Below are 27,952 nucleotides of genomic sequence, written 5' to 3' on the forward strand. Positions count from 1 at the left end.
GACTCTTTGTGTGGGAAGGAATCCGCAGGAAAGTGATTTTGTGATTATTCGAGTTTGCCACCGAAACCAGGCTCTTCCCTCCGAGCCGGCAGCATCTTGTGTGCCACTGTGTCTTTCACAGGAGTCACACATGAATGTGCTGCTCAGGGCTGGCAAACAGCGACACCCGGGCTTCTCCTGATGATGAGAGCCGACGTCAGACTGGTTTCCATGAATATTGATGTGGAGGATAGTCTGTTTCATAGAAGAACAGAAGGAGGCAAGATGGCTGCCCTTTAGGATTTGTTAAAGAGGAGATCTACACGGTTTGTTGGAATTTCTACAAAGTGGAGGGACGTAAAAAGAAGGTAAGGATTTGCTCGGTGTGTTAATACTCTGTTTGTCCCTTTCCACTTTAACCTTGAGTGCATGTGTGGTGGTTTTATCGTCAGGTGAAGCATAGCAGATGTCCCCACCGTAAAAAGCAAGAGCCAACATAATAAGGAGGGGATATTAGATAAAGCTACTCCAACATGGCTGACGATTTTCTCTCTATCCCTTTTTTTTTTCTTTTTTTTTTTAAACTAGCTGAAACGTAAAGAAAAGGATTTGTGTTTTCTTGTGTGTCCCGTCTTCAGACATGATTCTTGCTGCTGCTGAATACGTTGTAGAAAACGGTGTACTTAGACCGCTTGTTCAGGAGTTTTTCCTTTAGGCACAATTTAAATGCCTGTGCAGTGCTCTCTTCCTCACCATGTCAACCTTGCATTTCTTTACCAGACACATACAGAAAATGTGATTGAGTGTGTAATGTTGTTGAAGGAGTGACTTTTGTAACAATGGAATACATTTTAAGCAATTATGTGTTATTAAAAGGCATTAAAGGACACTCTTTTCTTGATTCAAGAAGCTTCAATACAGGAAGTGTTACCTGTTGTAGCCTCTCGATTTCATTCACAATGTTATGTATGTGTTTGCTGTTTAGTAGGCTTCAGTAGGACTATCTATAGGCGAGTAAAAGTCCAACCAGGACATGTCCAGCAGTAAGTGCATAGTGACTGCACAGCAGTGGAGCTGAAATAGCTTCTGGCTTTGTGTATCTCTGTGAATCAGCTTTCATTGCTTTCACCACTGAATGACAAGCAGACACAAAGGCAAATCCCAAGGAGAAGCACAAGACAAGAGAATTGTGGTGTTGTGCGTAGGGAAGGCAGGCAAGGTCAGAAAGCTCTGAACGAAATGAAACTCAATCCTACTGCACCATTAACTGGGGGCACAAGAGTGGCAATTCTGGAGCCGATTTTTCTTTCTTTTTTTAACTTGACACCATTGGAGGGGGGGGGGGGGGGGGGTCGTTACTATGGAGCAGCAAACAAACATCTTGTTGCTCATAAAAGTTGACAAAACTACTAATAGTAACTTAGCATTGCTGTGTAAGATGAAACAATTGATCATTATTTGCTTAATGTCACAACCAGTCTTGTGCAATCCTTGGGAAACAGCTATTGGCCAAGAGATTACTGACAACTCAAAGATGAATGTGTGAATTGTAATTATTTGTCGAGGAGTTAGCGTAATGTGTTATCGCACATCAGGTCTTGTTAGCCTTTTCCTGAAATCATTTAGTGCTACTAAGTGATTAACATCTAAAATGCTCATTCACAAGAAACAGTTCTCTCAAAGGTTTGTGTAATCTGATGACAAATGTAATGTTAAGCCTCAGGCCCAGAGAGAAGTAAAAGCATGAGGAACTTGGAAGCTGGCTGGCTATTAAGTTGGTATTGTATCTTAATAATGTACAGGGTGCAAAGTATAGCTTTGGCTTTACTTTTGATCAAAGCCACGTGACTGTTAGTGAAGAGCTACCTGATGTGAATGAACAAAAGAGGAATCAAAAAAAAAGTCAGCTGTTGGTCAAATGACCAGCTTTATGTGAACAGCTGAAGACGAACAAAGTGAAACACTATTCTTTAACAGAAAACAGTGCCTTCTGAATTGAGTAATTGTTAGGTTTTTCTTTCGCCCCCCCCCCCCCCCCCCCCCCCCCCCCCCTTTTGGTATCTGCAGGGTCTACACACCCCTCAACGTGCTCTGTTGTACAAAAATATCTGCTTGTAGTATCTGCATGTGTAGAAAATCAATTTTAGTCATGGTGGTAGTTCTAAATTTACAAACCATGAGCAGCGCCTGATGCAATGGCACGGCCGTGTTTTGATATGGCAGCCATGGTCATTGACTGTGCAGTGTCAACACCAGTGCTTAAGCAAAGGTTTTTCTCCAGAGGATTCCTAAAGTTTGTTGTGACTGTGTGAGATCAGGTGATCAATGTTTTTTTTTGGGGGGGGGGGTGCATAATGAGCTTTTAGGCACATTCATGTCAAGACAATGTACACTGTGCCTTGTGTGAAAATGTCATGAGAAAGACTAAATACACTGTGCTGTTCGGGGGGGGGGGTGTCTAACCCAGTTCACTGATGCTAATGAAAGTGCATTATTAATCACTGTCACATTGGGCTTGTTTACTTTGTATCCCTTTGTGTTCAGATGCACTATACACAGGATTTACAAATGCTAATCCTGACCTCCATCCTAAAGTATTAAATTAAATAAAAAACCTGAAAATCTGACTAAAAATGTTTTTATGAGTTTGTGCAGGGCTGCTGTTACATCAGCAGCTGAAAACAGAGCTTTGGTGGCGCTTCAGGCAGAGAGGGGGGAAGGGCCATAGAGATCAATCACATCCACATTGCTTCTCTCATCTATCTACACCTACAGATAAAGCCGTGCGGTTGGATTGCTGCATCGTCATGGCCTTAAGTCCTCTTTATGTCACTCCCAGGGCAAAGACAATATCACCTTTGGGAAGAATGTCCAGTTGCCATAGCGTTCCTCAACAATGCTGTCCACTCACAATACCAAAGCCCTTACCCAAGCCCTCACCTCTGACCTTCCTCTGCCCTGCCCACATATCATTTTTCCACCCAGAGTCTTCTGCACCACTGACACAGAAACAGGCCCAGTAGCAGGTTAGACATTTTACATTGCACTACCTGCTAGCTGGTCATATAGCTCAACTGCTTTTCTAAGACAAAATGGCGAGACTGAGTGTTGTATTGATTTCTGCAATATTGATTTCCCTCTTGTCTGCTATTGGGGGTTGTTTTTCTATGGAGAGCAAAAGAGCAGCAGCAAGCCATTTTCTGGGCCCTCTGAAATGGAATTGCTGCACTGTAATATTTGTACATACATGAATGCACTTCTCCAGACACTGTGGTCTAGTGCAAAGCAGTAAGAATTTTATTTCTACAGCAAACTTGAACACGTTCTAAACAAAAGCCTTTTTTTAAATGAATAAATTGTCATTAGATGTATTGTATATAGATGTATCCTTATAGGGTTCAAAAGACAAAGGTAGGGTTCATTCTCTCATCTGGGAATGATATTTGTACAAATGTTGACGATTCAGTCAACATTTATCCAGGTTTTATTGACGGATCAATTCTAAAGCCTAGTAAACGTATCAATGAGCCTTTTGACTGGTTAACGAACACAATGTACAAACATAGTGCACCTTTATCAACTGGAGCCTAATCACAAAGATCTGTCGGTTACAAAAGTGGCCAAACCAGCTCTCAATACTAACAAGACTATTTGCATTCCTTACAGGCCCAACCTTATTAGAGAGACTTGTACAGGTGTGAACTGGGAATGGTTTGTCAATCATTGCTTGTATTGGAAAGGCAAAATCATGTGTTTATAAGTCTGATATCAAACGTTCGCTGTAACTGCTGAACCACATACTCTGCAAATACCCAAATATGATGTGCGGCCTTCTTTCACTGCGATGCCGCGGGTTGATCACTGACGTGAGGTGTAATTATTTCGTGACAGTGACGAGGCGCCGTTTGAACGGCTGAAGCGTCAGTGCTGCAGCGAGTGTTGCTGGCCCTCTGAGCATGTATCGATGTCAGGGTTTAGCTCGGGGGTGAGACAGCGAGGGCAGCAACTCAAAAGCTTCCTCCACGTGAGCACACGCACATGGCCGTTCTGTTTACAAACACTATCCTGGCATTCGAGAGAGAGAGGCAAGTGAGATGTTACGTAATCGTCCCAAAGCGAATAGCATCTCCTCCCGCTTCTAGCTAGGCTGCTCCTCCTACGCTTGGACAGGCGCCTCGGATGCTATTATCGCTCGTTCCGCGACGAGGAGCTACGACTGTAAAAAGAATTGATGAATCGCGTTCAGAACGACGGCCATCCTTGGATAGTTGGGGTGACAGTGAGCAGGCCTTTCCCTATGCCATTTTATGCAGAAGATAGAATTCAGTTTTCTTACCTCTTCTTAATTCCGAAAACATCTTGAAGAGTCACCGGTTTTGGCCTAAGCAAGGATAAATTTGCCATGTGTACTTGGTTGTATAAATGCCACCTAATGCATGAATCACAAACCACCACCCATATATAGTAATGACTAGGTTTAATCCACAATATAGATAGCTATTGCATTAGATGCGAAAACCGGATTTGATTAGAACACAGTGTAAATGTATGAATCCTAGAAATAAAAATGGTGATATGTGAGAAAAAAATCGAATTAGGAGGCAAACTTGTTTAAGCATTTAAAAAAAACTGAGAAAATAAATATTTCTTAGTTTCACAATTGGTCCTTTACTAAAAATGAATAAATAAAATAATCATACTTTATTCAAGGGTCTTGCTCAGGGACCCACAGTGGTGACTGGTCAGCTGTGGGAGTCAAACTTGCAAACTTCAGATCCAAAGTCCACTTGTCTAGGCTCTAGGCCACCTCTGACTCTTCCACACAAGATGTGGATTCTCCAATAAATGTGTAACAAGGTGGTGAACTTGCACAAAGGTTGTAAATATACTCAAATGTGATCGAACCTCATGCTAAAGTCTGACCCTTCAATTTTTTAACTTTACACTTCCCAGGGGGAAAGGAGTCGTTGAAGTTTTGGTTAAATCGATCACAATCAAGATTTTTTTTTTTTTAAAGAGTCGAATCTTCCAAAGTTACAATGTAGCCGGTCAAAACATGGCTTACCCAGATCAATACCTTGAAAAAAGTCTGCGTAAATGCCAAAGCAATTGCAACGTACAAAGCCCTGTCACAAGACAACAGCCCAAAGGAGGGCTACAATGAGCCAAACAACTACCTCTGACTGCTGTTTGCCCTCTTCTGAAATGGCTGTCAGATATGAACTGTTTTGCTGCTTTGGACTGTCACAGAAGATGGCAGGCCTCAAGGCCCCCTATTGTCTAAATAAAGAGCACAGAGAGAGACAGCTGGTCTTGATTGTCACTCAAAAGCATAACCCTACTAAAGGCTTGTGAATGACATCACTTACTACTCCAGAGAGCATTGAGTAGCTTAATATTAGATTTCATTAGAGAATGTGTAAGTGAAGCAGCTGCTGTGTTACTGAAGAGTAGATCTCAATCACCAACCGGAGCAGGTTGCATTTATATATGTGTTTGTTTTCCAAAACTTTGTGAAAGTCTTATTATGGCTCTTGGTCTGAATGAATAAAAATTGCATTTAAGCAAAACTTTGACATCGTCGTCGCTGGCTGAGTCAGGCGAAAAATGAGAAATTCTAATTTTGCATGTGCTATACAAACTGTGACAAACAACTAATCGAGTCATATTTGACTCGCATACATTGCAATGAAGCCACACGGGCCACGTTGGACAACCGTTTATTCATTGTTTCAATTGGCTCTACCAACTAGTCAATTCCAGAGGTGTGAGAGATGCCTGTATGATTCATACAACCTGGAAACCAAAGTAATGCATCACACAAATATCTCTCACTCAGAAGGATTTGTGATTTCTATTCAATGAGAGTCACGTGTCTCCCACTCAGTGGAGGGAAAGCGGGAGCTTAGCAACAGTGGCTTAGGTCAGGCTGCTCGGAAACCAATGAGGGAAAGAATATCACTGCATTCGCTTTCCAAATGATTCAAGAGCACACAGCATATATTTCTTATTACAAATATTGTGGTTACTTCTATGTCATATTTTTGGCTTCATGTTTCAACCAAGAAGAGAGACAGTGCGAGTTGCCAAGCCTACTTTTAAATCACCATTCTATACAGTGTACCCTGTCACCCTGCAGTCCTCCATGATTCTGAAATCTGCCTGGGTATCCAGTCCATTCCAAAGCCCTTTACTGCCACGGTTTGTTCACATTGTTATACCTCTCCTTCTATAATAGTGTTTCCCCTTGCTCTGTTTACACTCTACCCCCCTCTTCCTGTTTAATTGGAAGCTGCCTTGGATTTGGATGTTACAAACAGAAAGGAAATACTTGATAAATCTACAGTATATGCCTGTAAGCTAATCACATGTCCAGACAAAAAGCTCAATTGAATGGAAATCAGTTGGTACATCACTGGCCTTTGTGGGTGGTTTTTTTTCTTCTTTTTTTTCTTCTAATCTCATGACATATTTTCACAGAGAGGGTAGTAAAATGAAAGAAGAAGTTTATTTCAACATCACTTACACTTTTCCAAACTCGCCATAATAAAGGTATCAAGTCCAAATGTTATGTTATTGGACATGTGGCTCTTTCGGACTACAGGCAGAATCGATACATAAAGCACATATGCGCACAACAGCATAGCAGCCTATTCTGCAGTCAGCCGAGCTGGGGTAATGTTTAGACCAGATGGGCTTTGAAGCGCTCATAAGATGGTCGCCATGACTACTGTGCGCTCAGAAAGAAATTAACTTTGCTATGCACACAGTTCATCAAGTTAGTCAGATATATTGACTGATACATAGACAAAGGGTTGCAGGGGAAAGAGGATCTGTAGTTCAGAAGGAAAAGTGCAGCATTGTGTAGACTGTGTTGGGGGGGGGGGGGGCAGGTTAGTGGGTTTGTATGCTCAGTAACCCATTAGAGTCTCCATGTGATGCAGCTTGAAGGCAAAAAAAACCCAGTATAGAATCTGTGTAAACTTTGCTCACGCTAGGTTGGCTGTCGTTCGAGGTTTTTACTGATTCAAAATAAGTTTTGTGATGAGGGCTAATGTTCAACTGCTCAAAAATGTTGTTAATGTTTGAAGGGAAGGGAGATGATTAACACAGCTGATGTATGATCTGATCAACCTCGTACCAGACGTTCCAGGCAATATGTCCCGGCTCGTCTCTCATTGAGCTTTCCAAATGAGTTCGAAGACAAACTGGTTTTGCAAAAAGCACGCGCGAGCATGTAAAGGTTAACCGGAATTCTTGTGGAACAGGTTGTATGAGAAATTATTTAGGGTGGTGTTTATTCCCTACGACTAAAGGTGTTGAGTTAGTCATGGCCGTCTAATCTTTAAACAGTTTCGAACAGTGTCTCATCTCTCAACTTGACTGTTGGGGTTTCACATGCATCGGCTTATCGAGTCGCATGAGGCATTTCAACGTAAGTCCTGCTAAGTCAAAACGTAAGTTTTGTTCATTTCAAATTTCATTGTGTAATTGATTGCATATTTATCATCAGTAACATTAAAATTGGAATTGTAGGTTTAAGCTAGTTGTATCAGCAATACGAACTGTATCGTGAGTCAGCTAAGCCCCACCCAGGAAGATTAGGCAACCAGGCATTAACAACCAGGCACAAGTCAGTGACTCAAAAACTTCGACCTGAAAACATCTTGTTGTTTTGAATGTGTGAATGTTACGTACATGGATGCTGCCTTGAAACGTCTGAATCTGCCCATCACATTGGTTATGAAGTTGGCTGTACGCATTTTTGTATGGTTTTTGTTTGTAATGCTTTTAACTCCCACATCTCTTCCTGTATTGCCTGTGTGTTCAATCGACACTTAAGTTAGTCACTTAATGCGTCAGAGGTTTTAGTAGTTAATACGCTGCATTTCGTAAAAACAGTCATATTCAACCTCAGTCACCCATATGATCAATGCTCCGGTACATGCTGCTCGCAAAACATCCCTTTTCATGCACTTTGTCAACAATGTGAATTGAAAATGGCCCCACTTTCAACACTATAAATGTAATGTATTGATAATTACTAAAACTTGTCAATTTGAGTCCAACAGATAAACTAAAGTGTTTTCAAGTTGTCAATCAGATTGGAGTAATAATAGAGTCAGAGACAACAATAGGAGAAAAAAAAGTAATGGGAGCCCAAAGGCTGCAATGAGAATCTCCTCAAGTTAGCCACATCTGTTTTGCATTAGACTTGAAGAACAGCGTAGATTGTAGAGGTCCTTTCTTCATATGGAGGGGGAAGAGGCTCTCTGGGGAAATTGCTAACAGACGTTTATGTGTTCTCTCTGTCTCTGCTGTAATCTAGTAATCTTTCTCCTCGGATCCGAGCAAAATAAATCAAGAAACAGAAATAAAAACTTCATATGGATGTGAAATGTTTGAAATGTGATGGAAGAGTGAGCAATTTGTCCATCAGGAGAGAATTACTCAGCAAACTAACTTTTACCTGCAGATTGATTCGATCAACCATTGCAGGGTGAAAGGTCAGAAGATTTGTTGCTCCAAGCTGCCATGTGGTGCGTCTGAATAATCCACAGAAAACATAAACAGGTCACTGTTCAACTGTATCTGACAGGAACAAAAAAAAAAAAAAAAAAGCTAGACCTGGATTTCAGCAGTGTCACGCAAGACCCCCACCCCCATGCATAAAGTCTGGCAGCAACCTTTGTTGTTATTAATGGGACCAACATGTGTCACATAAGTAACTCTCAACCTCAAGTCTCCGCATTCCTGGTAATAACCTTCACACGTATCTGCATTTCTGCACAGAGCAATGCAAAAGATTTCCACATAATGAAAGACAGAAGCTTTGTACCAGAAAAAAAAAAAACACAAAACAAAAAAAAAACACAAGACCGATGCACCGGCTACAAGGTTGATGGAGATGGCTGATCACATATAGTATGAGTTATATTTCATGACCGTTATTTGTTGAAAACAATAACTTTTTTTCTATCAAGAGCAACATCACATATCACACGCATATCATTACAAATAATTCATATAGTTACTTATGCTGGACAGTGAGGAAGCCAGCCTGACTCAATGAAGTGTGTTGTAACACAGTCTGCCTACCGTCGCTACTTCAGCTCCACAATTTACAAGTAGCTCAGTGTTTTTAATCTCCACAACGACAGATATGGAAAAAGCAAGTTGTAGTTTCACAAGCTAAATAATTTCCTGGCTGGTGAGAAGGGTAAGGAAATAATGTGTGGCTTTGATCTAACAAGGGAAGAAAGAGCTTCTACTTCTGACCAAAGTAAACTTTGATAATAATTACTGGGTATGTTGCTACATGAATCATGCGCAAGTGAAGTAAAATTGTCACACTGATCTGAATAACATGCAAATGTGAGAATGCGGACACAGAAGGCTTTTGTTATTTAGCCAGAGAGTGTCATATGTTCAGAGTGAGAAACATGTGAGGTGCACTGTACTCACTGCATGAGTATGCCATGTGACATAAATCACAAGTGTGAGGTGCCTGACAAGGAGCCTCAGTGAGATGCAGAACATGAATGAGCATCTGTCCCACCGTGCCTGACGAGCATTTGACCATCACCAACAACACATGCTGCCGGAGCGTTACTTCACATTGTGCTTTATGACTTTATGTGCGCGGACTTTTCCAGAGGTCCCAGTCCAACTTTCCACCGCGCGTGCTGTGCAGTGAAGTCATTGCATACACAAGCTGTACATTATGGATTGTCATAATTCAAACTAGTGTCACAAACATCACCCAAAAATACTGAAACTTTGTTTTAAATCAGCTGAAATGTGTGCACATGGAGCTCTCCTATCTTTGTCAACATAGCCGGTCCGGCCTCCTTACTGATGTGTTACCAAAAATTTGAGACATAACCCATCAAGGTAATGCTCCGGTCGTGGAAACTATGAGCATTAGTCAGTCCCAGTGATAAAGAGACAGACATTAGAGACCTTTAGGATGGATTTTGATGTTTACATTATCAGCTGGTATGTGGAGTTGTGGAAATGTTGGGAGGTCACTGGGTTTGTGGCACAGCAGGTTCAGCACTATTTTTAAAGGAGGGATTTAAGACATTGCAGAATGCAAGTCATCTGACCTAATTACGCCAGTAAAGGGTTGCTAAGGATGAGGTTTCACTCCTAGCACAGCTGTGCGCAGTCTGGTCCATCTAACTCAAGTAAAGAATCATACACGGCAGCGCTTTTGTCTTTCTTACGTAAAACTTGACTGTTAATAATGTGGAAACTGGTCGAACAAAATGTTCTCACTTTCAACATCCGGATTTATTGATGTGTTTGGCCTTTTGCGACTTTTCTAAGTGTCAGATTACACAAACACAAACACTTTGTGTATTTTACAGTATGTTTTAAATGAAAAATCACATCCATTTAAACTGGATTGACAGTAAAGCTTAGTTTAATACTCTGAATATATATTTTTGTGTAATGTTTTGACTTTTCAAAAAAAAAAATTCACTTAAACCAAATCAAGTCAAGGTAACCATATGAAAGTCACAGTAAACAATCGATCAAAGAACGATTTCAGTGTGTGCCGCATCTCTGTACTTTCAATAGTTTTTATTTTGAAGGCATCGCAAATACTTGTGGTTTGCACAGAGGAAGCAAAACTGCAGCTCTCGTATCCAAATGACAACAGCGCCGAGAAAAAACAAAAATATATATATGATGGGTCAAATCCAGTATTGATATTCGACACATCAATTGTTAACACTCATGTTGAAAAACCCATCAGGGTTAGTGTTTCTGTGTCAGTATGAGAACACATACAGCTGTGGCTTAGAGGGTACGACGTGAACCTGACACCAAAAGGTCACAACTTCTTTTGACTGGCGAGTTCCCTTGAACAAGGTAATTGAACCCCCACACCATTAGCAATAAGTGGGTGCTCACCGCTTGTGGATGTGTGGTATTCCCATGAATGGCAAAACAAACCAAAAAACTCTTTATAGTCCGACGTTATAAAAGCTAATTAACAGCTAGTTACAATGATGAGCCAGACAGTTGCTTATGACTTAGTCCCCAATGCGTTTGGGTTTTGATTTTCTAATAACTGAAAATTTATAGTCTCCGGACTGGGTTCATGCCGTACGTTCTTATCTTTTAAACAGGAAAATATAAATGGGGCCTTTCCAGCAAAGAAAAGGAAATGTACACTTGAGATTACTCTTGGGGCAATTCTAAAAAAACACTGAGGTTGCTTGGTGAGTGTGCGTGTGTTTGATTTACAGATCTGGTCCACATTTCTATTTCTCCTCAGCGTGGCTGCCTACATTTCAACTTGAAAGCACAGAGAGCTGAGTCTTCCAGCAGCTGTTGGTGGTGGTGGATGTCACATAGTGCTGCCAAGTCACGCCAAACAGACTCCATCTACTATGGCAGTTCTCATATTTCACTAGCTCTTTTTTGCCAATAACAAAAACACAGTGTGAGTCCTGTGTATTAAACACTGTTACACTTGTGCTGTGAACAAAAGCACTGAGAGAAATAGGGCCCAATATCCACAACACCTGTAATTTAAATTTGAGTGGCGAGACAAACCCATCTATGGCAGGTTGATGGACAAAAAGGTATTGTACTCTTGTGTTTGGTAAAAGGAAAACCCCTGCTGATGGAAGAACACTTTATTGTAAAATTATAGTTCTATGTTTACTGCACTGAACAGCTTTTCTACAATTACCACACTCATTTCTTATGAACCATTCATGCCTGTGAACTCCCTTATAGTTCCTGCTGTAAAAATCCCTCTAGTCTTGCATCCATTCAAAGGCTTTTATTCCTGTTTGTGTTGGTATTGCGAATGAAAATGCTCTTGTAAGCTCCAGTGAATGTTGGTGTACAAACAGCACCTCTGTGCGATATTATGCCAAGACTTCACCGAGTATAATTATGGGTTGATATGTTTTTGTTAGTGTTTTTTTCCAGAAAAGGTCTGGCAAATCTACTGAAAGAGAACCCAATACTTAAATAGAAGCTAAAAATCCATCTAATAAGTGATAGTGAAATTTAGTTTGTTCTGTCCCGATACAAAAAAGGATACCTCTCCAAAATGTTCACGACAGTGTTCAATGATCCATTCTCAGCCCAAACTTCAAAAGGACTAAAGCCAGTGACTATTCATTGATTACAGCATGGGTACAGAAACAGTAATCTTAGACAGTGACTGTTTAGCCAGGCTCACGGCTCATGAAAGCAGAGGTTAAATAATAGCCTGAACAGGAGGGAGAAAATGAGTGACAGACTCAAGTAGAGATGAACCTGAAGTGTAATTACAGAGCAGAGGTGAGGCTGTGGGAGAAGGAGGGAAGCCAAACAAGAGTGTAGCGAGAGACAAAGAAATGAACTCCTGGAGGGGAAGGAGAGCTTTGTTGAGAGTTCAGTTCATGCCAAGTAAGTTGAGTCATATCATAAACTGAAACAGAGGGATAAGTTCCCTGGTGGACATCAACTACTAGAGAGAAAAAACGAAAATAGATCAAAGCATTATAAGTTCCAGCAGGAAAGCCACACAGCGCCTATGGCTTAGTTGAGTGCTCCACTTCCGGAGCAAAAAATAGATCTCCCTGTAAACCACATCAGATAAATAATTAACAGGATGCAGCCAATATTTCAAATATCCAAAAGCACAATCAAATTTGGATCTACACCGATGCATAGCTGGTGTGTGTGTGCGTGCGTGTGTGTGTGTTTGTATGTTTGTACAGAGCTTAGACAGACGCACACACAGCTGGGATCTCTGGCTTTGTTCTGGGTTTGCAAAGATTTTTTTTTTTTTTTTTTTTTTTGTGAGTGTGGGTGTATCCAACTGTGACAAGCTGCTTGGCTCCGCACGGTCCTTTGTAAACCCTGGAGTGTCCCATAGGAGTGGAGCTGCACTGAAAGCAGCTTAGCATCAGTGTTCACCTCTTGACTTTGTTACTGATTTACAGAACTCCATGTATGGCTAGAAAAACAAAGGGGCAGTCACATGGGGTCGGGAAGTAGCATTCACTCCCTTACTTCATTGTTATGTTTTGGAGGATGCTCCTTATATAACGAGGAGCTTAAAAAAAAGTATATATCATTTTTCCACCTTTTAATATTTGTGTAGAGAAACTTCATGGCAACGTTATTGATTAGGATCTTTCACAATTTAGGCATGATTGTGTAAATCAACTGCTTTAAATTGTCTTCATTTCTTGACAATGCAGTGCACCAACAATTGAAAAGGTGATAACAGTTTTTGTTTAATTAGGCAATATTTGATAGTGTTCCACACATACATACACGTATAAAACAAATGTGCGAAAAAGAGTCTACAGAACTACAGAAGTTCATCATAGATCATCATGCTCACTTTAAAAACTATTCATTAGTAGTTGCATTTCACAAACATAACTTATATTTGGCTGAATAAGAAGGAGATTCCTCTGACAAAATATATTTCAAACAACAAACTCTAATGACGCATGAAGGGTGCGAGATGCCTCTCATTCCTTATTCCCTTTTTGTCGAGGACTAATGTTTTCTTGAAGTTAAGACACGTCTCCGTGCTTTAGATGACACAGGATTGCAACAGAAATACGTTTCCGTCAAGCTATTTTGAATGCAATTTGTCTGTGCTTCATCCAGTGCAGATAAAAAGACACATTGGAGGCTCATTTTTCCCTGGCAGTTCACTTCAGAGCTGTCTTTGTCTTGATATTGTTGTGCTGCTTCCACCTGCTAAAAGGCAGCTGGCTGCTGTGCTGGGACAACGGTGAGAGCATCCAGACACCCTTGTAACAGCTTGGCTCGTTAGTGGGAGATTTAGCGCTCTAACTTTGGAGGTCTGGAGGCCTGATAATGTCCTGCGAGGGTGATTGACACAGAGAAAGCAGATCATTATGTCAACCGGCCGGCAGTGACAGTTTCCCGCTGCGTCGGTCCACACGGGCAACTTAGCTGCAATTGCAATAGTCCACTTTACTAGTTGCTGTAGTTAGTAACTCTGGGTGTCTTGGACCGGTGTGGAAGAACATAGTATTTTTAGACTTGCAAGAATTACTTAATAAAAGAGAAAACTTTTCCAAAAGCAATTGAAAGTGGTTGAGGAATGCTGCTTCCCTATTGAAGATTTCGGTCGCTATTAGATGTGGGGCTCTTTAGTGGTCCCTGATCATCTTGAGTGAGCTAAATGGGAAATCATGAACCACCTGGTGCCAATTCATAGTGAATAGGACAAATTGATGCATCGTTTTTATCTAAAAGTTGGCATCGCCATTCTTATTCTTATGAACATAAAACTGTGCTTGAGATTGCTGCTTTCGCTGATTTGCAATTTGAAGCCCCAAAAGATGGAAAGAAACACAACTTGTATCGATCAGGAAATGTACTTTTTGAATTTAACTACTGTTTTGGAATACATATATTAGTGTTGTACAGAATAAAACGCAGTTTAGCACCAGGCTGTCAACAGCAGCTTCTTTGTAAAAAAAAGTAAAAATAATGTGGAATAAGTATACAGTATGTAGCGCTCACAGTTCGTAACATGCTTCATCCTGTCTGGAGATTCTTTAGTAAAGTTATACTACCGAGTTCCTATAAATCATCTCTATCACCTTTTTCACAAATATGTTCTAATAACCTTCTGACTATAGAAGAATGTTTCTTCCACTCTTGCGAAATAAAGACCATAAATACCAATAAATGTCATTCTGACCACTTTCCTGCTGTACTACTTTAACTTCCTGCTTATCGAGCAGACTTTTTGCATTCTTTCTCAACCACAACTGATTTGAAATGCATTTGCTTGATTTTTTTTCTCTCTTTTTTTTTTAAGACACATCATTCACGTTGTGTCTCAGCCTCATTGGAGACCAGTGGACAACAGACTCGATCTAAAAATGTAATTATTTGTTTATAAAGCCTTCCGTGGATTAGCCTCACAATGCACTACTGATCTGCTAAGACCAGATTTGGCCCCCCCGGGTCATTTAGGTCATCCTCACATCAGCTCCTCCCGCTTGCCCCCACACGTGTCACAACCAAAGGCGAGCAAGTTTTCTGTGTTGTTGCCCTCTGGGTCTGAGGTCCTCCATCCCACATTAAGCAGTGGCCCCGGCACATGCTCATGAGAAACAAAATGAAGCATGGACCGCCCCACCCCCCACCCCCCACCCCCGAATCTACATGCGTTTAAAGGCATATCCTATATACACACAAGCATTTTTAAAGGTCATCAAGCTTGGGGTGAAGTAAGTCATTTTAAGAGAACAGCTGTTATACCAGCATCATAAGTAGCTTTAACAAGATCCAGATGTGATAATCAGGACCAGTGATGGAACACAATTATGCCAAATGAAACATGCCATAGTACCTCAAATATTTAGCTCCCCGCCCCCCCTCACCCCCTTCTGTTCCCACAAACAGCAGTCAGTGCCTATAGAGAACCTATAGGTTTACATTAACAGACCGGCTTCTAAAGCTGGAACCAATTATGTTCTCAAAGTTTGTATGCTATGATATTGTTGAATATTCTTTATCTTAACCAATAGAACCTGGCAATTGTGACCACAGAAAATGAACATGTTTGTTCAAAACACATTGTGTGTTTGGATCACCTTTATTCGTGAGACTTATTTCACTGTTGAATATTGAGAATATTCTAATAGGCTGGTGCTATTTGCCACGGTGATCCTGGGCTCAAGCTTTTAGTTTTTCAGACAAAATATTCTTCATGCCTTGTAGCTCAAAGTTCAATACAGCCGATACAAAATATAAGATCATCTTTCCTAAATACCACTTTTCACTATCAAACATCAACAAAAAAGCATTCAACCACAATGCTATTTTTTTTTGTTTTTTTTTAAGAAATTGACAAGTGAGAGTGAACACTAACTGTGGTTTTGTTTAACTATTGGGATTTAAGTGGTAATAACACACGCACACACTCCTTAATAATAATAATAATAATAATAATAATAATAGAATAGTTATTTATTAATTAAAGGGTCGTAAATGTGCCAAACAAAAGCAAGCACTTTGAATTTAATATTTGGCATAAATGGTGGCAGAGGAGCTGTGACAGACTTGTATGTAGGTCAACAAAACTTCAAAACGCCTCCTCGGTTCAAGTGAACAAATCTTTTGTCGGCGCATGGAGAAAAAAAATGATGCTCATGAAAAGCTCCTTCAACCCTTTTGAAAAGATGGCCGACTACATCGCTAAGCATGGGAAATCCATACTGAGGTGTTTTCCATCTTTTAGTAGGAGAGAAGAGTCAGAAGCAAGTATGGACCGAAAACAGAGACGTCTGCAAGTTATAACTGTGATAAATCTCGCTATAATCTTAACTATACTACAAAATCAGGACAATTAGTTTCACCGTTTTACCAACCAGATTTAATGTCCCACACTATTTCACTTGAGCACTGAAAGTGAGCCCCTCTTGGTGCTCATACACAACTCATTACTTTGGCATCTGCAAGAGAGTTGGTCATAATTATGATGGATTAGACTGCAGCTCTTTGTAGTCATGCACTGCAATGGCTTTGCAGATGCTGCGGATGTGACATGCATTAATAACGGTGGGCGGCATGCAGAAATCAATGTCCTACTGGAATCGCTGGAATCTATTTATTGCTGGCAAGGAGCAAGTTCAAGGAAAGCAGAATGAAACCATCAGCTCTGTCTGCAACTTACCCCCACCTACATGTCATCCATACAGCTTCTTCTTTACTTTCTGAGATGACTTTTTTTTTTCCCTACACCTACAGTTTATGTATCAACACTACAACTCACCTGTGACACTCAATTCATTTCAATGACATTGTAAAAAAAACCTAAACAAAACAAAATAACAGAAGTGATATTTACAAAAGTTCTGCTTAGTGCACAATAAAAAGCCAAAACTAAACTCAATAACAAATTTGGATTTGATTATTCCCTAAGAGGTTAACAGCATGTCTTTGAATAGCTGAGTTGAAAGAAAACATTAACTAAAGTAATTCTTTGGAACGATGTTTGTTGGGATTGTGAACTCTGTAAAGTTCATGACAAAAAGTCCACACTGCTTGTGTTGAACACTCACAACAAAGACCTCAGACCTGAGAATTGAATTTGCATGTTTTACATTACATTGTGACTGAGAGCCACACTTTGAATGAACAGCTGAAGAGCAGCCAGCTCCTCCTCCCATCTACCATCTGGGGCATTAACCTTGTATCCCACTGCCTTCAATCAGCCAGTGACGTTTTGGTCAATAGTTTTTATTTCCTCAGAGATGAAATGACAGACACACCATCTTGAGAAATATAGTCTTAGTTTTTCTAGTAATACCTCTTATTGCAACCACTCCATATGAACATTCATGTGGAGGACTAGAATCTTTAAGCAGTTATATATTGAGGCATTTGCTTGTTTTCCAGGAAATACTTACAACAGTTTCTTTCTTTCTTTTTTTTTGCTGGTATTATTTCTTGTCAAGCATTTGGCTCCCATAATTCCAAAGGACTATGAATGGATGATCCCTTCCCAAATGAATGCGTTGCTCCAGTTCAGTGAATTAAAATGAACATCAAACCATTGCCATATGTCTAACACATTTTACTTTTTGTTGCATCTGCAGAACTGCTTGGTCTGATGGTTTTCCTATGCACTTTCTGCCAATGATGAGTTGTTTATAAGTTGTACCAGTTTTCATTTTGATGGTTATCAACAATATATGTCCACGCAAAACAGATCTGAAAATGTAATACGACTACAAAATAAAATTTAAACTCACTTTTTGTTAAAATTTTGAGTCACATTGGTGACTCTTAGTCCTCTATATTCTCTTCTCTTGGCTAACGTTTGACCCTCTCTCTGCTTTGTAATGCGAGATGATGGAGAAGTGAGGTCAAAATAAATCTGATTCTATGACACAGTTGTTTTGCAAGCTGATAGTGATCCATTGGCAAATGTATACACATTACTCTGCAAGCCACCCCCTCGTTAAAGTTATATTTATATCAAGGCCTTCAGTTCAAGAGTGCTCATATGAGATATTTTTCAGCAGTGCAGAGTACAATTGACTTTGACTAAATGAGGTTAAAGTACTTAAAAGGCAGTATCTCAAGTAAATATTCAGCTTAGCTCAAAGTCTCACAGAGCAGTCTTTACCTCATTCTTCCTGTTATCCCACAACAAGAGTGTTTATTCCACTAAAATAAAAACGGTGGGGTGGATTCTAACAATAAAAGATTTTTTCAGTCAAATTTCAATATTCTGTAATATAAGTAATGATCACTTTCCTATTTGTTTAAATAATATATAGGTTTTTTGTGATGTGTGCTGTTATGTGGCCTGAGCTCTACAAGCAGGCAGTTTCTTCTACATGAGGGACATATTAGTTTTCTTGTGGTTATGCATTTCTTTCACACTTGTGCAACTTCCCCTGAATAAATTAGTAAAGCATGAAGGCTGTGATGACATTAAATACATTTTGGAGAGGAAAGAATATTTCAGCATGACTGGAGTCTGTTAAAATATTGTTTTAGCTACTCGATGCACGACAGATATATTCTGGAAATATTTTAACCAAATATTTTTCTCCCATTATCTGTCTCACAGGACGGACGGACAGAGGGCAGCCCGTTGTATGGACTCTGAGCAGGCCAGATGGAAACAGAACAGACTAGGCATGAGACGGAAGAAAGTCTGATATTAGCACAATTCGGCACATCTCACAACATCTCTCACAAACGCCAGAATGGAGGCCAGTCTTCAGAGGAAGAATCTCTGCAAATTACTGGGGATACGAACTGGAATCATTATAAGCCCGACACGGGCGGGAACTCCATGAAGAGGCACAGGGACAACTATAACAACCCTGGATCAGGACAAAGGCTGTTCGATCAAGCACCCTACATGCTGAATGGAGATTTGATGAATGGAGAATTGAAGCATGCATTTAGTGAACAATCTTTATTGGCCCATCAGCCAAAGAAAATTAAGTTTGATTCAGAGAACCAAGAAAATGACAACATGACCTCTGCTTTGGTGGACAACTTCCCTGAGATGACAAAAACAGCTGAATTCGAATGTGAATCCCCACAGACAGAGATTTCGTTAGATAAGAGGAACTGCAATTTTCCGAATGGAGATATTTTTTGCCTACCACGAAATAAGCAAGTTCCGAACGGTGCTGTATCACCTTCTTCAACCATAGAAAGCACTCCAGGTGATCTTTTAGAGAAAACTTTGTCTCAGTATTATCCTGAGCAGGTGTCGATTGCACCACAAACATCTATGTCACAGTTAGATACTGTTAATGATTCACTGACCAATAAGGTGTCCAGTGAAGGTGCTCAACTCCCTCCTTTAACCTCAGGATTGCCCAATTCAGCACAGATGCCAGACTCACAGCAACAACAGTCCGCTGCATCTGGGAATGCTGAAAGAGGCAATGATTACAGTTCTGTCAACTATGTAGTGAATGGATACTCCAATAATTTTGGAGCAGACCACCAGCAGCAACAGCATCAGCAGCAGCCAACGTCCTACACTGGTCAGGAGTTGGCTCTTGGGCAGTTATCTGGCATAATTCCACCTAAAAACAATGCCAACAGCTCACAACATCCAAATGGTGCTCAGTGTTATCAAGATGACACAAATCCGCAAGCTATATATGTGAAATCTCATCCCGAGTTTGACCACAGCTCTCTTCTGGATCATGGTAATCCCACACAAACAACAGAGCCGAGTGGATATGGATGTTTTTCCAACTCTGGGCTACGGAAAATGGGACAAAATGAAAACGCTGGACCTGGGCAACATCCCCACCATGGCAGTGACAGGGGACTGCAGTATGGGATTCAAGCCCAGAACGGTCAAGAAAATCCTGGGAACCCACATAGAGCTGACAGTACTAGACCCATGGGGCCCAGCCTCCAACAGCCGCATCACATTAGGCAAGAAAATGGGACAGAGAATATGTCTCAACAGAGATCCAACATGTCATGTTCTACCCCCGACCAGAGAGGCTGGATAGAGCTGAATTCTTCACAGCAGCCCACTCGTGGCTCATCATCTCAGGCACAAGAGCAGGACATGTGGAGGGGCTTCCCTGCTACACTTCAGCCAGAACAGCATACAGGTAACCTTCAAGCTCACAGCCAGATGTCTGATCCTAACCCAGTGCAAAGATTCCAGACACAGAGAGTTTTCACAGGGAGCAGCCAGGGGTCTAACAGCTTCCAGAAGAAACAGCAGGATTGTCAATCACCTCAAACGCACTGTGTTCCAACCCAGCACAACACTGCCCCTGAGTGGCAGCAATCAGATCCTAAAGGATCTCAAATGCATCTCCCTCTATCCCAAAAAGTACCTGAACAGCATACTTTCCCTCCAAATCAACAAGCAGACAGCCACTACCACTCCCAGTTGCAGTCCAAGCACTTAAGTGAAAACAGTGACATACAGAGTAGACTGTTAACACAGAAACCACAACAACAACAGCACTGCCAACTTCAGCGTCCACTTTCCCACCCACCACAATTTGAAACACAGCAACTCAAGTCTCCGAATTACAGACCACATAGTCAACCTCAGCCAAGTCAGCACCAGCTTCCATCTAATCAGTCTCTTAGAAACAATTCTGCTCAACCCAACAACCAACACATCCAGCACAATGACCATGCAACCTTCGGTTACAATGACGCAACAGAAATCCGACCACAACATCATCGGCAATATCCACCAAACACAAGCGGCACTAACCTCAAGCCATTTCAACTACAGCAGCCCAACAACCACTGCCACCAGCCCAACCATGTGGACTTTCCTCAGACCTCTACACAGGCACAGCCTCACTTACCACAAGGTGTGTTAAACCAACAGGTGACAACGCAGATATATCCGAAAGTTGAACCACAGTTGAAGACATCTTGCAATCAGTTCCAAAGGGGACCTCGGCTACCTCTGGGACCTGCTGGTCCCCACCCGGACTTACAGAGGCATGCAGCACTGCGTATGCACCTCCTACAAAAACAGGAACGTCAGGGCATTCCTTATCCCCCTCAGAACTCCAGTGACGACAAACACATCCTGAGAACAGTGAAAATGGAAAATGAACCCAGATTCGAGATATCTGCTTCACAGGAACCTGAGCAGCAGTTATACATGCGAGAGGCCGGCTTAGGTGAAATAAAAGTCAAACAAGAAAATCAACATTCCCTGTGTGAGCAAAGCAAGAAACCCGGGAGCATTCTGGCATCAATGGAACAAAGTCTGAGGCAATACCAACTTTCCCCCGTGTTTGAAAAGAACTCCCTTGCCATCAATCCAACAAATAAAGTGAAGGTGGAATCTTCTGGGGCTGTCACAGTTCTGTCAACCAATTTCGATGTGGGTGGAGGGGAACCATTAGGAGCTGCTTCATACAATGTGGCTCTAAAAAAGACACCTGATACCACCCCTAAGAAAGAACAACTCTTGCAAAGTTTTATGGATTCTCCTATGAAGTTGCTGGACACCCCTATAAAAAATCTTTTGGATACCCCTATGAAAACACAGTATGACATAGCATCCTGCCACTGTGTTGGTGAGTAATAGATTTGTTCTGAAACATGATTGATTTGATGGAGAGAACATGTTAACATTTTTGATTTTTGACATTTAGAACAAATCAGTGAAAAGGATGAAGGTCCGTACTATACTCATTTGGGGTCAGCACCTAGTGTCGCTGGTATTCGGGAGGCGATGGAGAAAAGGTTAGCCACAAATTGACCTAATTTCACTGTCTAGATTCTGTTTCACTCTGATTTCAAATGCTCGTTTTAACTATTGTCTCCATTCTGCTTTAAAGGTCTGGTCTTGCTGGACATGCTATCAGGATTGAGAAAGTTGTATACACTGGCAAGGAAGGGAAAAGTACACAAGGATGCCCCATAGCCAAATGGGTAGGACTTTTTTTGTTCATTTGAGATGCAGCCAAGTCAGTTGCCATCACAGTTCTCTCAAACACTTATAATGTTTCAGGTGATTCGTCGTTCTAGTGTTGAAGAAAAGCTACTGGTGCTTGTGCGGGAACGTACTGGTCACAAATGTGAGACAGCTTGTATCATCGTTGTAATCCTGGTATGGGAAGGCATCCCACATAGTCTGGCTGACAGCCTCTACCTCCAGCTGAGTGAAACTCTGACAAAGCATGGAGCCCTCACCCAGAGACGCTGTGCTCTCAATGAAGAGTAAGTGATAGCAACACTGAAGTCTGGATAAAAACATGTCACAGTTATTGATCTACAAAACTAGTTGGGCACCCACAACACATTAACTTTTTGTCTTGCCCTTTCAGGAGGACGTGTGCATGTCAGGGTTTAGACCCCGAAGCCTGCGGGGCCTCCTTTTCCTTTGGCTGCTCATGGAGCATGTACTACAATGGCTGCAAGTTTGCCCGGAGCAAGATCCCAAGAAAATTCAAGTTACTCGGCGATGATGTGAGAGAGGTACTTTTAGATTATAAATATCATTGGCATGATGGTGGCTGTAGTTTCATGCTGGTTCTGCTCAGTAAATACTCTTTGTTTTGCTCAACAGGAAGAAAGAATGGAACGCAACTTTCAAAATTTGGCAACCATACTGGCACCCTTATATAAAACAATGGCACCTGAAGCTTATGGAAACCAGGTGAAACTGTCTACTACTGAAAAGAATGCATGCCATCCCACATGTAGTCATGTTGTTATTAGTGGTATATGGAAAGATCAACAACTACCCGTTTTTAAACTGTTTCTATTGTTACAGTTTCCTGGCTTTAAACTCCTAAATAGCTTACTCTCATATACTTCTTGTTGCTCCTGAACTACAGGTAGAACATGAACACAGGGCACCAGATTGTCGTCTGGGCCTGAAGGAGGGTCGTCCCTTCTCTGGGGTCACTGCCTGTATGGATTTCTGTGCTCATGCTCACCGCGATCTACACAACATGCAAGGCGGCAGCACTGTGGTAAGGAGGGCCCACAAAACAGTCATTTTTCCAATGGTCTTGTATTTCTTTGACCATGACATACTGCATGTATGAAAGGGATGCACAAACTGAGTCAAATTCCACATCGAGCTATATCACCCATACGCATCTATGCATATTTCGTCTGACCTGGTAGGCATCTCAAAGCTATTGAACTAGGTCAACTGGACATGGTCTTATGACTAATCAAGATAACAGGACTTCATGCATAAGGGGAGAAATGTCTTAAAAGACATACGATAATGTGGCCTGATTCAGTTGCTCTGAGAAAGCATAATTTATTATAACCTTAAAACAAAATACGTGAATTGAAAATATACTTAACATTCGCAAGACATTTTTCACATTCTGTTTTTGTCTTTGTGCCAGGTGTGTACATTAACGAGGGAGGATAACCGAGAGATTGGAAAGATACCAGAGGATGAGCAGCTTCACGTCTTACCTCTTTATAAGGCTTCCAACACTGATGAATTTGGCAGTGAAGAGGGTCAGCAGGAGAAAATGAAGTCAGGGGCCATTCAAGTCCTCAGTGCCTTTCGTCGCCAGGTGCGCATGCTTGCAGAGCCCGCCAAGTCCTGCCGGCAAAAGAAGCTGGACGCGAAGAAAGCCGCTGCCAACAAGAATGCCATGCTTGAAAGTGCTAATGAAAAGGCAGAAAAGGCCCTCCTAGCCAAATCCAAAGCTGGCACTTATGAGAACTTTGCTCAAAGCACTCTTGTGGCAGGTAAGGTAAAAGTTAATCAGATACAAGTCACCAGTTGAACTGTAAATATGCATATATTGAAAATTATTTTGTAAATGAAATGCTTCCACAATAAAACTGAATTCGACTGGAGATGTGTTTTCTTTGTGACTGACACCTTTTTTTTTGTGGATTTGCTTTCTAGGACCTGCAGGTGCTATGGGAGCAGCCCTGCAGTCAGGTCAGCCATTACACCTACTTGGCGCCCATCCTCAGCAACTACACCAATTACAGCAACTACAACAACAACAACAGCACCTTCCTTCTTATCCCGGCTCAACAAATGTTGCTTTCACTAGGTTCCCTAACCATCCCGGGTCTTTTCCAAGCACTTCCAAACCAGGCAGCATGTATCCTCATCAGCCAACAACACCAGCCAGCCCTTACTCTTCCCCACTCCATGCACCAAACTCTTACATGAACGGGTCAAATCGTCCATACCCAGGCTATCAGTGCAATGGAGGCATGCCCCTAGACAACTATCATTCATACTATGCTTCAAATCCAAAGCATCTGGACATGTATCGACAACAGCAGCCAGCACTTTACTCAGAACAGCAGCAGTATGGTGTTCATCAACGTTATGAGGTCAATTATCCACCAAGGTATGGTGAGCAAGGTTTACAGCTTAATGGTTACAATGCCAATAATATGAGACCAGTACATCCCATGAGGCCCTACGGCCATTATGGTCCAAGTAGAGCCTCAGAGCCCCAGTTCATGGACCCCCTCTCAAGAGCGCCCTCGGCCCATGGAGGCCTAGAGTATGCAGCTGCTGTGAGCAAAGGAAATCAGTTTGGGCAATACCCAAGTCCATACCTGTCTCACAGTCCTCAAATCCTAGCCCCAGGTCAAGACCCTTTTCATATGCAAATCAAAACAGAGATGGGTGCACCCTGCCGACAGATTCTTTCAGGAGGGAGTTTAAATCCTGAAACACAACCAGGTTTAGGAATGCCCAACGGGGGCATCATGGGTCCCAGTATTAAACAGGAGCCAGGAACACCAACACCGCAAACTCCCACCACTCCACAAAAGCCTGAGATGTGGTCAGACAATGAGCACAACTTCTTGGACCCTGAGATTGGTGGTGTAGCAGTGGCGCCTAGCCACGGCTCCATCCTCATCGAGTGTGCTAAACGGGAGCTGCATGCCACAACTCCCCTTAAAAATCCAGATCGCAACCACCCAACACGCATCTCCTTAGTCTTCTACCAGCATAAAAACCTGAATGAAGCCAAGCATGGTTTGGCATTGTGGGAAGCCAAAATGGCAGAGAAGGCTCGAGAAAAAGAAGAAGAAGCAGAGAGGAATGGTGGTGAGGGGACACCTAGCAAGAGCAGCAAAAAGGGAGCAAAGCGTGAGCATCCAGATCCATCAGAATCCATGGGGGAGCCTCCTTACAAGCGTTTTATTAAGACACTTATGGAAGGGTCCCTGTCATTCACAACAAACACATACGTCAATACGTCTCCGTACGCCTTTACCAAGGTCACTGGGCCTTACAGTAAGTTTGTGTAAAAAAGAAAACAAAAATCCGCGTTAGGAAGACCTTGAAGGTGCTATAAGTCAGTTCCAAAACGGACACCATCGCCCTCACATCGACCTTGTGTTGACCAGATGAGATACGAATCACCTTTCACATTAGGCCCTTCACTTTTTTAACAATCAAGCTTTACTCGTTAATCCTACTAGGGATGTACTGTATTTCTTTTTAAGTGACTTTTGCAAAATAGACAAACTCTGGTGCTTTCAGTCTGCAACATAAGGATCTATTTTAGCTGGAAACAACAAAAAAAATTTTTTGGGGTGGCTTTATTTTTCCTAAACTTTTTGGAGATGTTATCTTAACATATAACACTGACTTTGTAAGTGACAACATTCACGGTGCTAAAGTGTGTGCTTCTTAACATTTACTTTAATTCAAATGCCTTCACACTATAACAATACCCTCTAAGAATGACATTCAATTCATTCTATCATCAGGACATTGAAAATATAACTGTTATGTCATCAGCATCACATTGGTTTTTGATAAAGCAGTGTTTCTTAAAGCACTTTTTATAACGAGTAAATATTTGAAAAGAAAAAAAGTTTGAATCATTATGTATTTCTGCAAGAGCAGTAATTAGTTTGGAATCATCAATCAATGATTTTTCTTTTAATGGGGTCGTGTGAGCAAACCTTGCAACTGTTGTATCCACGCAAAAACAATTTTTTCAATAGGTCATCATGTTGGTGCTTCTTTTACTTTCCTACGTCATTTATACTGTAAATTGAGCCATTCTGTTGGTGCATTTTTAGCATTTTGACTTTTGACAAAATCTACACAACCTATGTTTGTGTTGTATTTTATTTGATTTTTTTTGTCAAGGATTACTTTGGTGTCAGCGACTGTTTTTAATGTTTCTTCCTGCAGGTTCATTGAACAAACCTGGATTGTGAATACTACATGTAGTTTTGTTTGTGGTGCTTCGTAAACGTGCTTTTTATACACTGAGGAACATGAAACAGGGTAAGCTCAGTGTCTGTGACGGAGGGCAGCTGGCTTGCTGTGGGGTCTTTTAATTATTGTAATCTAACTGTAAGATAAACGTGAGATTTGTATAGTAAATTAATTTCCCTTTTTGAAATTACTGTTTTAGATTTTAAGTTGTAAAGAATGCTAACAGGCTATTTCATTGTATTTCTTCGGGTTTCAACTGATTTTATTTCATAAGGTGCTATTCAACCTACTAGAAACATACAATGTGAGAATCCTCGGGCAGCAAGAAGGCTTTTAAATAGTGTACAGTACAAACCAGTCATATACCTCAAAAACTAGTTTGGCAATAGGATAATGACTTTCTTTTTTTTCTTTTTTTTTGTATATTAATTTCAAAATGTTACAGTTCAGGCCACCAAAACCCATTAAAAGTTCATTTCTTACTTTCTTATCAATTCTCTAGAAAGTATTACTTGAACTTGAATCTTTGATAATACTGTAAAATCAGGGACAACTAATGTTATGTACATCTTCATTGCCTGTATTCATCTTGTCTTTTTTCACATTCAGGGACTTGCCATTGCATCCTGAATCCAGACACAATTCTTGTCGAGTTCACTTCACAAAGAAAAAATATTATTTTGTGTGGAGATCATTTCCTGCAATTTTTCTACTTATATTTTAACGAGTAGGAGGGTGGTCATCTTTTAAAAAAAGTAATCTGAACATATATGCACTGAGCTGACTAAAGGGAATGATAATGACAAGGTAAAAGCAATTTGCTTTGTTTTGAGGAAAGATCAGGGCAGTGATCAACGTAGTTGCACATCTTTGTGCCTGTGTATAGTACAATTTATTTATAACCACTAAGCAATTGTATAATGTTTTCTTCCCTGTTTATTTTGATTTAATTATTGTGATATATATAAATAAATATATAATTGAATAACAGTCATGTTATAGTAACAGCTCACCCCACTTTTCTACATATTAATTTTCTGAAAGCACTTCGTTTCTTTTTCAGAAAAAAAAAAAAAAATATGTAATAAAGAATTAGAAAATGTTTTATTTAAACAGATTGTATATGTGTTTAAAAAAAATAATAAATTATGTCACATTGTACATACCAAGAATTTGTATCACAGGAGTATAACTCATTCTTTAATGTCAATGTAGGTCCTTTTTGTTCTGTCACATTGACCAATGGCTCCTCATGTTATATCTTTAAAAAAAAAAAAAAAAAAAAAGCCCTTTCAGCCTTTTCCAGTTATCACAATGACGAGAAGAGTTAGATTATCCAGGAATTTTCTTTTCTTTTTTTGTAAATATCACACAAAACTGTCACAGCAGTGTTTACAGTTTAAAGTGTCACGCTATCTCATAGATGTTCTAGTTTTTTTTTGTTTGTTTTTTTAAACTTTTGTAAAATAAATCTTCATACGGAAATGTTGAATTTTGTTGTACAGGACCCAGCTACAGTAGCAGGTTGTCACTGAGGAAGCCAAGGCGTAGAAAGACATAGCGGGTTTAAAGCATAGCCATACTTGAAGACGCTTCAGAGTGTTTCTGAGTCAGTCAACTGTACTTGAATGACTTTCTGGGCTGTAACAGTGCACTACACGTGCGGAGCTCGAAGAGTAAGCTAGCAGTTCATACACACTTAAGTCTTCTTGCCGCTAAGACACTAAAAAGGTTTGAAAACAAAAAAAAAAAATTCTGAATAAAAGAAACGTGGTCAAATCAGCTGTC

At 40.8% G+C, this 27,952-nt stretch overlaps 1 protein-coding gene across 2 annotated transcripts; it reads left to right on the forward strand.

Annotated features, from left to right (window-relative positions):
* Positions 1-27,471, forward strand: tet2 (tet methylcytosine dioxygenase 2). Of its 2 annotated transcripts, none has more exons than XM_080463536.1 (10): positions 1-347; positions 18,581-21,551; positions 21,630-21,720; positions 21,816-21,909; positions 21,989-22,197; positions 22,305-22,455; positions 22,547-22,636; positions 22,818-22,955; positions 23,346-23,700; positions 23,864-27,471. In XM_080463536.1, the coding sequence occupies exons 2-10, from the start codon at positions 18,629-18,631 to the stop codon at positions 25,237-25,239; spliced, it is 5,427 nt and encodes a 1,808-aa protein (XP_080319662.1). In that variant the 5' UTR covers positions 1-347; positions 18,581-18,628; the 3' UTR covers positions 25,240-27,471. The 2 variants fall into 2 exon arrangements, with proteins under 2 accessions (XP_080319662.1, XP_080319663.1); XM_080463537.1 differs by having other exon boundaries at positions 22,305-22,446; positions 23,864-26,821.
* The last annotated feature ends 481 nt before the right edge of the window (positions 27,472-27,952 follow it).

This window comes from Lipophrys pholis (genome assembly GCF_963383615.2).
Source record: "Lipophrys pholis genome assembly, chromosome: 5".
NCBI lineage: Eukaryota > Metazoa > Chordata > Actinopteri > Blenniiformes > Blenniidae > Lipophrys > Lipophrys pholis.